The sequence below is a fragment of the Cyprinodon tularosa genome, unplaced genomic scaffold (assembly GCF_016077235.1).
Source record: "Cyprinodon tularosa strain WSP-4 unplaced genomic scaffold, ASM1607723v1 ctg324, whole genome shotgun sequence".
In the NCBI taxonomy this organism is placed as follows: Eukaryota; Metazoa; Chordata; class Actinopteri; order Cyprinodontiformes; family Cyprinodontidae; genus Cyprinodon; species Cyprinodon tularosa.
Genome location: NW_024039035.1, coordinates 123,540 through 137,546, shown reverse-complemented (window position 1 = coordinate 137,546; position 14,007 = coordinate 123,540). Strand labels below are relative to the sequence as shown.

Below are 14,007 nucleotides of genomic sequence, written 5' to 3'. Positions count from 1 at the left end.
AAGCATTTTGGATAATAGGGGGAAACCACAAGGCACTGATGGCAGCTGAAGTCAGTGCATCAAGTGCATCACATACAGATGTTTCCTTGTTTTTGGGGAAGCTTCCAAACTGAGTGAAGGGCAAAAGGTTGATCGGCGGACCAAAATATACTTTGCAGATGAAAGTATGTTTTGTATTTGGTTAGGAAATTAAGGTCAACAGATCTAGAAGAAGAGCGGAAAGGCAGAGAGTCCAAGGTCAAGTGTGAGTATCACATTCAAGGATTAGAACTCCATGTTTTATGCTTCTGAAAAAGTTATGGAGGAATTCTTTTCATATCCCAGCTTTTCTTGGCACCTGCTCTCATAAAACAGAAATATTAGCTACTAGTTTAATCAACATGGTGTCAATCTGGCTTAATCTAAAAAAGGACATTTCTGGAGTTTTTCCAAGTGAAAGATGAAACAGAAGATGAAGCAGTAACCCATTAAAAAGAAAGCCCCAAAATGATTTTAGTTTTTAGATATCTCTCTATTAACAATTGTATTTTATTAAAGGTATAATTTCCTGGGAAACTGAGTTTTAGGTTTTCGTAAGCTGTCAAATATAATTATCAAAAGGAACAAAATAAATACAATAAATATATCCTTGTGTGTGTAATAATTCTATGAATTATATAGCCTCGTGTGTAATAAATCAATACATTACGAGTTTCACTCTTAGAATCACTGAAATACACAGATCTGCTGTACTATGGGTTTTTTCATTCGCCTTAATGCTACTGTAGTGTCGTTTCTCTTTCTAACCACTAGGAGTCAGTGTATACACAGAAAACATGTTCTTCAGAAGGCATATGGTGAGTTTAGTGCCACAATATTAGGTACCTCCTAAACAATGATCTGTCACATTTCTATTGGAGGTAAAGTTTTTTCCGCAGAGTATGCCTCACATCACAGCTGTAGATTGCTTCAGGATTTTTTTCATTATGGTCAAAGATGGCCCCGTTCACCTCCATAACAACATCAAGCAGATTCATTTTCCTGTCAAGACACAAAAGATACAGATTAGGTGAACAGTGCAGCATGACGCCAGGTGTGGGTTAGGTTTCAGTGGTGTTTCTTTGCTACCATCACCTCTGGGCTTTTCTCAAGGCATCAATCAGCGTTTCCAGGTAAACTGAGCGATGTTGCTCTTTTTGCAGCTGATACTCATCCGTCCAAGATTGACTCCATAATACATCTGCTTCTTTGGGGATGTAATGAGTCGTAGGACTGCTTTGGCAGCCGTCTTCCTCCAATTGCCCCTGCTCATCCTCCACTCTGGCCATCTCTGAAACTCTGTAGCCCTGGATGAAGAAGAGTTTGGGCTTGCCGGCCAGCACGGGGCAAACGTCGGCTAAAAACAGCTGTCTGATAAAGTCCATAGAAATACCCCTGCCGTGCGTGTTTGTACCCAGTAAGTCGCTAGCCGTGCTGCGGCTAATGATGCAGCAGATAAAAGCATCCCCTCGTAGACTCTCTCTGTTTTTAGAGATGTCTTTGAGAGTTTTGAAAATCTCATCAGCACCAAGCATCTGGTAAAGAAGAACATTGAAGTGGAGCGTCTTAAATGCTGCTTCTAACATTTCTGAGGAGTCAAAAAAAAAAAAGAAAAGAAAATTAGAAAAACATCAGGAGATTATATTCATAACACTTAATATCATCTAGATCTGGATCAGCTCATTGGCACCTGTGGAAAACATCTGCAAAAAACTTTTCTTGCATTGGTGTGATCTCATTAAATTAATGTTTAATTACTTTTTTTCATTATTTAGTGGAAATTAAAGCATTCCTACATTGATAACTTTAATAAATGGTTGGTATCCTGCTTTCAACAGCTTATAAATCCCCCTTTTAATTCACAAAGCTTCAAAGGAGAGAGGGATCTTCCCTAATTCCTCATTACACAGATTCTCCAGAACCTCGGGTTCTGTCTAATTCTCTTTTCTTTAGCGCATCGGTTTTCTGTTGGTTTTAGTTTTAGTGGAGGAGATGGTGGTGGGATTTCTGTGTTGTGATGCATGTTCTGGATTATTCTACAGATGACCAGATTTCAGTTAAAGCCCACTGGATATTTTCATTCTTAATATTTTGATTCAAAACTCTCGGGGTTTCCAGACGTATCTAACAGTCGTCATAACATAAGTTGCATTCCCAGAAACAGAAAGTAATTTGTTTAAAGTGAGACATTTCTAGTAAATTTGACTCACTTTTAAAAGGTTTTTGAATACAAAATTGCTTATTTTGCATCGTTTAAAGGGAAGTGATAGTAATACAACTTATATGGCCACAAGTCACTGTGTTAAAAGGACACGTATTTATGATGAAATTTTTTTTAACCACTAGATAGATGAAAAAACACAAACATTTTTTAATGGTGAGATAATGTTACAGGACATAAAAGATGGTTGAGTTTATTTGAAGGTATATTATAGATCTACATGTGGGAGTCAATGTTTTTTTTTCCCCATCTGTTTGGTCTAAGTAATACATTTAGAAATCTCCATGTTTTAAAAAAAAATCTTTTTTTTTTTTAACACTTTGAAAAATAGTCTTTACTAACCATCTACTGCAGTGCCCCTAACATTTAAAAAAAATACAAAGGCCAGATACATTTATTTTGTTTATTTTGAGGTTCGAGGTTTTGCCTTTTTTAAATCTAAACTTAAAAATCCCATTAGAATGAAAACCACCATATTACATTCCTTACATTGTGTTATTATTATACTAAAGTGCCCCTACCTCGGATTTATCAAAGGTAAGTATTTTCACTCAGGCAGTATTTTGGGTGAATCCCAACATTTTTATATTTATATAAATAAATGTATCTCACCTCCATCTTTACCCACACAATCAATAATAACACAAACTCCTCTCGGATCGGCCATCAAACTGTACTGCTCCAGTTGAACCTTAAAATGTCAAAAGAAAAAAAAGGAATCATGTGTTATAAATGTGTTATATCACAAATTCATCACAGTAATAAAGCTGGGTCAAAACTAAAAAAAACATTTTCTTAGCAAATACACATTAGATGAAATCACATTAGATAAAATCCAATCATATTTAGTTTTAATCAAGTGGAAAGACAGGACGAGTTGGAAAAAATCCTCCGCAGATCCAAACAACTCTGAAGCATGAATTTAAAATGTAGTGTACTTTTTATTTTTTTAGTTGACTAGAATGACTTCAGATAATTTGATTGTAACCAAATCTAATTCAAGCCACAAAAAAGTTTCTAAATCCTCCCTTAGAGAGTATTTTTCCTCAAGCTTCACCTTAAGGATACTTTTTAAAGTTATTAACAATCTTCTGCTTTTATTTTGGTTAGATGTCTGATTTATCTTCTGGACAGAATCGATGGAGTCATTTAAAATGATTATATATTATTGGACAAAACTTTTACTGGCGGTTGGTGGGCAAGGCTTCTATTCAGAGCCAATTTTCTGTTTGTTTAGGATCATTATTGTTCTAAAAACATCCAAACAAACATGAAAACTTTGGATACTTCTACACTCGCATTACCGATTAATTTCTAGGAGAAATTGGAGTTCTGTTTAGTGGTATACAAACCTATGCATGATTTTTCATGCTCTTGCAACTTGCAATTACTAAGAAGTGACTTCCCTACTTCAAAATCAACCAGTTTCCCTTTTTAATTAGAACTAAATTGCTTACACACTCCCATTTTTCAAAAAAAAATGTTAATGCAATAGATAGAGTTTTTTGTTTTTTTACATACAAGGTAATAGACAATTGACTAGAAGAAATTAATCACTGCACGTCGGCAGTACTTACTAGATCATTAAGTTAACATTAATGACATATGCATATTTGTAGATAAACAAGTCCTTATGAACCCTTTAATTCTTGCAGGTCTTTTGTTTCTATTTTTAGTTGCATACTATATAAATATTCCATGCTGTAAATTCATTGACCTTCATTACCCTGATGAGTTTATAAAAACCTCTGACTACAAGCATAAGCATGCATTACGGATGAGTAATATTTACCCCACTGCTTGGTTCTCTGCTCACAGGTAATGGTGCCTGTACAGTGCCTGCATAAAAAGAGCAACATGACACAATGCACAAAGTACCTTGCAGGGCTTCTCAAATGTTATTTAGTTATCTGTTATGCTGCGTTCACACCGGGGGCAGCTGGCGTGACAGAAGCAGCAAGTTTACATGCAAAGTCAATGGTTGACGCGCGTCAACCATTGTCTGTCAGCGTCATTGTCTGTCAGCTGGCTGGGAGAGAGACACATGCTACGTTCAGACCGGACGCTGCAAAAGCAGCAAAATCGCGTCTGCTGGCTGTGTCTCTCTCCCAGCCAGCTCCCAGATCAGCTTCTCTGATTGGTTGACGCGGCGCGTCGAGCAGCAAAAATTCAATTTTTCCATTTCGAGCAGCGGCGCGTCACGCGCGTCAGATGCTAAAACGCGCCCGACGCGCTGCTTCAGCTGCTCAGACGCGCTGCGGCTGTTGGCCAAAACGCGCCGCGGCACCTTTTGCTGCGCCTTGACGCGCGTCAACCATTGACTTTGCATGTAAACTCGCTGCTTCTGTCGCGCCAGCTGCCCCCGGTGTGAACGCAGCAACAGCGCTGATGACACAGACCGCTCTGATTACTTCTCTTAAACAGTTTATTAACGCATAATTACCTTAAAATATATACATCTGCCGGCAGAATATGTTCGCTTTTATTATTGTGGTGCCTGCAGATCGGATTATTTAGATGAAAAACACCTACCAGCCGCCGCGGTAAACCGCGAGGAGGCGACCCGCCAGAGGCTGCTGATGAATGGATTCCTTCTGTCGGCGCACCGCCGGTATGTGGGGGTCTGAGCGGCTCCGACAGAAATAATATTGGGAGGCAGGATTGTAATCTGGATGAACTGACTGCACTGATTACGTTTTCAGGTGTATTTTCTCACTTAAAAACATATTAAAACTACTTTATTCCCACTGATCACAGCAAATATAGCTGCAAGGCAGGGAAAGGATAGTGAAGCTCCGCCCAACGCGCGTCAGAGCCACTTTTGGACCGCGCAGGCAGAGCAGCAAAGTTGCTTCAGCCGCGCGTCAGAACTTACTGGTACAAGCAGCAAAAATGAACCAGCAGACGCGATTTTGCTGCTTTTGCAGCGTCCGGTCTGAACGTAGCATTACAGAGAGATGGAAGGGTATTTTTGCAGAAAGAGGTATAGCTTTTAGAGTGTCTTACCAAAGTGATGAGTTTGTCTTTGCCCAATTGCCTGGTTAAAGCAGATGGTCATCAGAACAACTCAGTTTGAAAAAACAGAGAAATTGTGACATTTTTTCCTTTAAAAAAAACCCCCGATTACTCACAAGAGTTCGACAAATTTGTTGTGATGAATTGTGTCCAGAGGTCACTGCTATAAGGTGCACAGAGAGAGACACAGATTACAGTCCATTCTTATAAGCTAAAACCTTAACCGCTAGGATGCCTGCTTAAAAGTAGAGAGATAAATGGAGGAGAATTTCAGTCTGGATAGACATATCTCCTTGTTTCTACCTTAGCCACACTGTGGCTCTACCTTTCTTACATCTCATCCAAAATACTTAGGTTATCCTGAGCCATTTCCTGCATTTGTGCTGCTATAGGCTTAGAATGTTGGAGGACATAAGCACCTCATTTCATCATTCTATCTCTATTCTCCCATTCTAGGGTATTTGTTAATTCAAATCTAACATTATGCGCTCCCTGCTTTTTCTCTTCAAAGTAGCTACATCTGGTCTGTTCCTGTTTGGCTGTGACACCATCCTGGAGAGAAATATCAGCTGTGCAACTGCCATCAACACCTTTTGTTTATAGATGTTGGAGCTTGGTTTTTCAGTGTAGTCCTGTTACTCTGACTGTGACTAACTATGTGCTCTCTATTCATGCTCTGACATGGGAACTTGCTCGGAGGTTGTCTGCCTGGCTGTGTTTCCTGGACAGGGCCGCCTGTGGAGCTGATTGACAGTTGCCTTTTGTATCTTTTTCTTTTGCCGCTTCTGTCTCCTTGATACCCAGTCAGCCTCAACAGATGGCCGCTCACACTGAGCCTGATTCTGCTGGAGGTTAAAAAGTTCTTCCTGTTAAAAGGAAGTTTCTCCTCTCCACTGTTGTACAAGCATGCTTGGTGTGAGGGAATGGTGTCGAGTCAATCAGCTGGCTTTCCTTAAATAGAAAACACTTGAACCAATCCGACTGTATGATCAGGTTGAAATGTCTCTGAAGTTCCTTCCTGTTGTGAATTGGCACTATATAAATTAATTTAATTGAATCAATGTTCTTGGTGTCTTACCAGCGTTCCAGGGCCGCACTTGTCTAGTTTCCTAAATAGAGGAAGAGAAAATCAGTTTGATAAAGAAAAGAAAATGTCAAAATAAAAGTAAACTGAATAAGCTTATTCTTTAAAAACATTTTACCTCGACTCGAGAACTTTGCTGTTGAGGCAAATGTTTGTCAGAGGTCTGAGCTGTAGAGGACAGAAATGAATCTAAGTAAAAAATTATGAATTTAGAGTATTTATAAACTAAACTACTCTGTTTTGATTAGATCTAATGTGTGTTTCCTTTTCTTTTACTAATGGAAAACACCCTGATGACCTCACTACAATTGTAATCAATGGTTAAGACATTTCACACACAGAGTGGCTAAAAAAACAGTTTGAGAATAAGTCTGTTTGCAATATTTTTTAACCACAAACCAGACAAGCAGCTCTTAAGCCTTTCTTTACTTCCTTATGTTCTTAAGAGACAGACATTATATCACAATGTTTTTAAAGGGATCTTGACCAACAGATCTTAAACGTTTCTACAGACTTTGGCTTAGTTTAAGAGACATTTATTTTCTGGGATATTTAATAATATGTGGCAAAATAAACATTGAAATATGAGCAAATAGAACAACTTAAATGAACTTTGTAGTTAACAGTACTTGCCTTTGTCAGTCATGTTTTTAATAGTATATATTACTTTCTGCTTTTATGCTCTAAAAGCCAAAAGAATATATGTCACTGCATGATTTAAATGCAGGTACTTGTAAATGGGGCTGCGGTCCTCACAGGTCCCTCTTAAAAATTAGATTTTAGAGGTCAATGAGGTTTTTTTGGGGGGGTAAATAAAGGTTATTTATATAAACACAAACTTATGTCACCTAGACATGTATGTAGAACAAAGATTGGATAAAAATACCTGTTAAAATTTGAATTACAGCCACTCACTGTTAACCTCAACCAAAACCTGATGCTGCATGAAATGCAAAAAAAAAAAATTTTTTTTACCTTTGATATATGCAATATTCCTACAATTAGCTTGGATTCCACTCAGGTCCTCAAATAAAAAAATTAATAAATAACTGAATAAATATTCATAACTGAAAACTGATAAAATAGCTTAAAAATCTTTTTTTTTTTTATAAACCATGCAAGCAAGATGAATCATCACAAGATTTGTGAATTCACAAATTCCCGAAAATACATCTTTCCAGAATCCAGCAGATGTATTAGCCTCAATACAGAAATGTTTCAGACCACTGAAATTCAATGAAAAGTGTCAACCAGAGGCGAATGGCTAAAGCAAATCAAACATGGCTGCACCAGTTTTAGCTGGAATACTCTTTATTCCTTTCAGAAAAACATGCTAAAGGAAGCAATTTTTGCCTTTTTGGATGGAAAGATGTTTGTCAGTTAACTCCGCTACTTGTAAAACAAATCAATAATGTGAAACGGCACAGCTGCTACTAGTGCTGTGATGGCTAAAAGTGCGACTGCAGGCAAAAACCACTAGATGATTTACCCAATCAGCTACAAGAATTGTACTGAATGTCCCGCCCTTGTGCGAACACTTTCCCACTGAGCCTAGCCAGATTAATACATTTACACATATCAGCCTGGCTAATGCCGGCTTATATTTTTTCCCCTATTCTTTTAGATTTTGTCATTTTTTATCTGCCTATCTTAAATGCCACGTAGAACTTATACCAGGGAACAAACATAGTCATGAGCAACATTATAAAGACTGTCTTGGTCCATCTTTTGCTTTCAAACAACCTGATGATGCCACTGCATCCATAAAGCTGTGCCGCGGGATCTGGCTCCAAGATGTTAGAAACATATTCTTTTGCTTTTGCAAGTTGTACCTTAGACTACTCGGGATTTACCTATTTAGTCACGGCATAGTCCAGTAGACTGGGTCCTTAGAAATCTAGGGTCCAATTGAACAGCTCAAAGCCTGTAGTGTGCTGCTCCTTGTACCACACGTTCCCTACATGAGAGACACAAACACCCACAGACCAAACCATCTTCCTCAAACCCTCCATGGGTCAGCTCTAATGCACCTTTTGCCAGGTGACAGTGTGAGACTCTTGGCAGTTCTGCAGCTGCTCTAGAGTGCAACAAACTGCAAAGCACCTTGGACCACAGAATAATTTTCCCACACCCTGTGTTGGTAAGCCTTGGCCACCGGTTACCCTACTGAAACTGAAAACCCTGCTCATTCCTTGGGCCACTTTTTGATACTAAACACTGGCTATTTCAGACAGGGAACTTAAAAAAAAAAAAAAAAGCCACTGTTTTGGAGATTTTCCAACCCAGTCGTCTGGCCAAGACAATTTGCAAATGTAAGACGGTCTTCAGATCCCGACATGCACCAACAGGGGAAGCAGTGTTTTTCACTTCATCTGTGCTTAACTGTTTCACATGAAGTGAACCTTAACGCAGGAACAGCCTTTGACCAGAGTTTTCAAGTAACAAAGCACAATTACTTTGTTACTGTACTTAAGTACACTTTTTAGGTATCTATACTTTACTCCATTACTTATTTTATTTTTCTTCCTACTTCTGACTTCTATTCATTACATTTTCACACAAGTATCTGTACTTTCTATTCCTTACACTTTTAAAACAAACGTTACTCTTGGCTTCCGTTTAAAGTTTATAAATATTTATTTCACGTCATGTGCGCCATCCAATGCAGATCATTGGCTCCATCCACATCTAGTGAAAACTAGTGTAATTGGATAAGTCAGATAACGCAAACATTCATTGGTTAGCTAAAGGAAATGATCAGAAGCAAGCAGGTTTTCTTCAAACTGCAAATGCGAATTGTCTATGCCATGCTACAATGTAGGATTCAGAAAAAGGTCGAGAGCGTATCGGGAGATTGAGATGGAGACCATAAAGACCTCCCTCATCCTTTAACCTATCTCAAAGAATTTTTCGAAATAGTCAAAAAATTGAGCTTTCAATTCATATAATGACATCTAGCTGTTTTTTTTTAAAGGTTACTTTATACTTTTATATTTCAAGTAGTTTTTGGAGCACATAGTTTTTCACTTTTACTTGAGTAAAGAGGTCAAGTTGATACTTCAACTTTTACCAGAGTGTTTTTAAACTGCATTATCTATACTTCTACTTAAGTAAAAAATGTGTGTACTTTTGACACCACTGCCTTTGACCATAGGACCTTTTATCAGGTTCTGATGCAAAACGTTGCATCATTAAAAAAAATTCTGAATTGGGTTTTTATAATTAATAATTGAACATCATTGATCTCACAATGGAGAAATCTACTTCTGCATCTTAACCCATAGGACCTAGAGTTCAGGCTGTGGGGATCGAACTGGATACTTGCAACCTTCTCAGACACAAGCGCACTCCTCTAACCACTAGGCCAACACTCCTTCTAAATCTCATAATAATATACTTGAAATCCTTCACATATAATTATCTCCTGCATGATGCAGGAGGGGAGAGTGGCATCCTAGCGGTTAGGGCATAGAGCTAGGAATCCTGAGGTTCTGAGTTCGAGCCCCACTCCCACAAACTGCAACTCTGGGTCCCTGAGCAAGACCCTTAACCCAAAACTGCTCCCCAGCGCCCTACAATGGCAGCCCACTGCTCCCCAAAGGGGATGGGTTAAATGCAGAGGTAAATTTCTCCAATGTGAGATCAACAAAAGTTAAATTATTATTATTGAACCATTTCAAGTCAGGATTGGAAGCATAGATTTTTTTTTTTTTTTTTTTTTCTGTTCCCTTTTATCTTTAGGAACCACAAAGCACCTTTTAGTCACGTGAGTCTTGTTAAATACTACTATAAATACCTGAAATCTTGTAAGCAGCCACTTTTTTGACCAGACCCAGGCGGCCTATATGGTGTAAACATTTCTCTAGAAGATCTACTCTTTCAGGTGAAACGGAATCCAACTTCTCCAGTTCAATCACCACGTCTAAAAACGTCTGCAAAACAGAAACATTACGTGTTAAGATAGTATTTCAGATAAACCGAAAGTTTCCCATAGCAGAAGTGTAGAGTCATGGGGATTTATATCCCGCCCACGCACACACCCACGCTCAGCCTAAAGGCAATAATAATCTTTTTACCTTTGAACTGTCTAGTTTTTCACGAGTTAGAGTCTTGCTTAATAAGAATTTGATTTGATTCACGTCGTCCGTGTCCATTTCATCACTTAAAGTAACAATTAGTACTCTGCAAAAAAAGAAAACACGGCGTCATTTAAACTATTGCAGTTGAAAGGAAGTGAAATCAGGAGGTTTATGTTACCTGAATGTCGGGAGGGTTTGTCCATGTGTCCGAATCTGACTTTCTGCCTCCTTTCCTCGAACTTTATACACCTTCTTTAAGATGTCATTCCGTCCCAGCAGCAAAAGGACGGACATTATGAAGAGGGGAGGCTCTCCGTGGTGATCCACGCCGAAACTTAAAGCCTCCCTGACACGATCCACGCTGCAGTCCGTGGATAAGCTCCCACAGAGGTAGATCACCTTCCTTCTTTCCCCGCAGCTCAGATCCTCCGCTAAGACGCTGATCGCCAGAAGGTGACTGTCACTAGAAGGGGACATGTTGCCGCTTCAACAGCTGTTAGAGATAAACACAGCACTTCAACAAATAGACTTAGGATCCAGGAGGCAAACAGACATATTCTTCGACATAAAACTCACCTAACGGGTTTAACCAGCAGACTGCGATGGAGACAAAGAACTATCAGCTCCGTTTGGATGGATGACGGAAGGGAACGCACTTTAATCTTAATATATGCAGGCAAATTTCCTTTCTTGAGACTAAATGAGGCTTAAAAAAAAAACACGGATGACGCGTTACAACCCCTGAAATTGTAGACTAAATGAAACTTTGAGAGAAAGAAAGGGGATTCTCCATTATGCTCGAGAACGAAAGTGAAAGAAAAGCTGATTTCCGGTGGAGAATTGCGCATTTTTCCCGAACGTCAGAAACTCTTCTTCCGATTTGTGATGGAGAAGTAAAACTTTTATTTAATAATGACTTCAGCGCTCATAATTAGTTTGATTTTCTGCAATTAGAATTTTTAATATGCATGATTTTATTTTTTTGTTACTGCTTTTTATTGTCAGGACACTATTACAAGTTCAGAGCAACGAAATTATTAACTCTGCATTCCACCAATCCAGTTGGGGAGCAGCCATTGTGCGGCGCGTGGGGAGCAGTGTGAGGTTAAAGGTCAATGTTGCCAACTCCTCAGTAAGGAAAGTAGCTATTGGCTGCGCTAGAAGTCGTGAAATGACGCCATTGCCTAATTTGCATAATCTGCCACATGACGTTATGTACATGTTATTGACGCTGTGGGAGAAATAACGTTATCATAGAGACAAAGTGAGTAAAAACACTCCGAATATATAGAGTTACTTTTCCATCCATTAATGTTTATTTATTTATTTAATTAATGTTTATTTTTTTATTACAATACTAACCCTCCTTCTTTACCAGGGCTTGGGACCGGCAAAATGAACCATAAAGAAGCACAATGGCAGAGTTACAGTTTATTTTATTTTATTTTTTTATGATTATTATTTTTTTCCCCCTTGTTGTTCACTAAGGAGCCTACAAATCATGGTAAAACATGAACATTTTAAACCATAACATTTTTTATATTACATTAATATTGACAATCTAACTGAACAAAAAAGACTACAAAGAATCATTGACAATGTGAGCAAATAATGGCAATTTTTTTTTTAATTATTTTATTAGTACATGTAAATATAACTTTTATGCTTAATGATTAATAATGATAAATAAAAGTAGGTCAGTAATGACAAGGTGAGAGTGGGAATGGTTGCAGAAGTTTTTACTTTTTCCCTCGATTTCTCACAAAATATATATTCTTTTAAATGGTAATATTAAACATTGTAATTTTTACATCTGTCCCCTACACACCAACAGAATTACAGCCTGATGTGAAGCAAGTAGGACTAACATTCGGTCGAAAAGTGGTTGTAAGATAATACATCTGTTTCTATATATAGGGACAATCACACAAGGGACAGTTGCAACAGCAATTTATTAACAAATAAAAACATTTTTAATCACCATTTATATATTTTTTTGAAATTATGGGCTTATTCCAATATTTTGAATCATCATCTCTCTTGGTGATTTGCCCCTTTCCTGTCTCATAGCATACTTGAGGAAAAAAAGAAGAGAAGATGTAGGATACCATCAAAAACTTAGATTAAGCCTTTACAGATCAGTTAGATGTTAAATTACTAGCCTTTACCACCATCTTCTAACTAGCTATGTTTACTTAAAACATTTTTTCCCCCCATGGAGTCTATATCTGCTGGAAGCCAAGAAATTGCTGTTTCAATAGCATTGTTAAGTTATTGATACAGACAGTGTGAAAGCAATCACAAAAAAGTTATCACAAAAAATATAACTTGTTTACCTTTGTTTTAATATCTCCCTGAAGGAATTTGTATACTGAATGTGGCTACTAAATGCTCCTGCTAACCCTTCGCAAACTGTGCATGCAAATATTCAGCACTTTTATATTGGCACAGTGCAGTATGCAGCATGATACTCCCACCTCTGTACTTCAAGTGGGGTTAGTGTCCTCCTCCTTGCCTTCTTCCTCTCTTTTGCCCTTCAGTTTTTCTTAAATCCAACTTAATTTCCTGAAATAATTAGTGTTGAACCAATAACATAAAAAAATTGAAAGAAGAAAGAAATGTTTTGTCTGTACACCACTTAGTTGGACGACCCCTAAGGCGTTGTCCCCAAATAATTTCAAATAAAAAATATATAGGTGAAGGAGAAAATTTAAACCAAATATAAAATTTTTATGACTTTAAACAAAGATGAGCCGCATTTAGACAGAAAGTTTCACTGTAAACTAGATTTATTATGCCTTTTTGTTTTCCTCACCAACACAGTTTTATTTTTGGTTAACTGGGGTGGCACAGAAGTGTGCGCAGTTTTGAGATTTTCATTTATTAATTTCTTTAAAGAAATGTATACCGGTAGGTCTTCTCGAAATTAATAATAAATATTTGCATCAGATTGGCAGTTCAATCTGACATTTTTTTTGTTTTGTTTTGAAGTTCAAGGATATTGGTGTTTAACACTTTTACTCAATTTTATATATTCATTCTTAATATGCTATATCCGAGGTCTTCAACAGAGGGTCCGTGACCCCTAGGAGGTCCATGGAGGTACTGCATGGGGGTCGCCAAAGTTGATTAGACTTTTTTAAGATTAGACCACTAATTGAAATGTCTTCAAATACACATTAATATGAATTCAACACAATGTAGTAAACAGATAAATGGAGGCAGAAGATGTCTTTCAGTCATCAATGCACACATTCAGCGACACACAGGAGCTCTTTTAAGCTGGACACCGTTTCATTCACAACACCTGTCTCATCAACCAGGAATCAGAATCAGAAATACTTTAATAATCCCAGGGAGAAATTACTTTTTTTACATGACTCCATCTGTGAGCTGCTCAGTGTCACAGTGGATAGCACTTGCAGCAAGAAGGTTGTGGGTTTGATTCCCGGCCCGGGGTCTTTCTACATGGAGTTTGCATGTTCTCCCTGAGCATGCGTGGGTTCTCTCCGGGTACTCCAGCTTCCTCCCACAGTCGAAAAACATGACTGTTAGGTTAATTGGCTTCTCTTAATTCTGAGTGTGTGTGT

General features: G+C 38.0%; 2 protein-coding genes across 3 annotated transcripts in view; one reads left to right on the top strand and one right to left on the bottom strand.

The window, feature by feature from the left end:
* Positions 1-11,240, bottom strand: LOC119788729 (CASP8 and FADD-like apoptosis regulator). The gene is made up of 12 exons (XM_038293339.1): positions 10,994-11,240; positions 10,596-10,910; positions 10,415-10,520; positions 10,135-10,270; positions 6,457-6,506; positions 6,333-6,363; positions 5,371-5,417; positions 5,246-5,276; positions 4,032-4,078; positions 2,852-2,930; positions 1,114-1,606; positions 1-1,020 (listed from the first exon to the last, which is right to left on the bottom strand). Exons 2-12 carry the CDS (start codon positions 10,892-10,894, stop codon positions 891-893), a joined length of 1,449 nt encoding a protein of 482 aa, XP_038149267.1. The 5' UTR covers positions 10,895-10,910; positions 10,994-11,240; the 3' UTR covers positions 1-890.
* LOC119788727 (protein FAM126B-like) overlaps positions 10,694-14,007 on the top strand; it is a 60,208-nt gene continuing 56,894 nt past the window's right edge. Inside the window, exon 1 of one of the 2 annotated variants that reach the window (XM_038293337.1) lies at positions 10,694-10,807. The gene's annotated coding sequence lies outside the window, so the exon portion shown is untranslated. The remainder of the gene's footprint in view (positions 10,808-14,007) is intronic. The other variant, XM_038293336.1, reaches the window with a different exon arrangement.

Excerpts from the sequence above, each read along its gene's own strand:
- LOC119788729 (XM_038293339.1), bottom strand. The coding sequence starts at position 10,894 with ATGTCCCCTTCTAGTGACAGTCACCTTCTGGCGATCAGCGTCTTAGCG. Across the intron at positions 6,364-6,456 it reads AGCAAAGTTCTCGAGTCGAG|GAAACTAGACAAGTGCGGCC; the intron begins GTAAAATGTTTT and ends TCCTCTATTTAG. Across the intron at positions 2,931-4,031 it reads GCAGAGAACCAAGCAGTGGG|GTTCAACTGGAGCAGTACAG; the intron begins GTAAATATTACT and ends TGACATTTTAAG.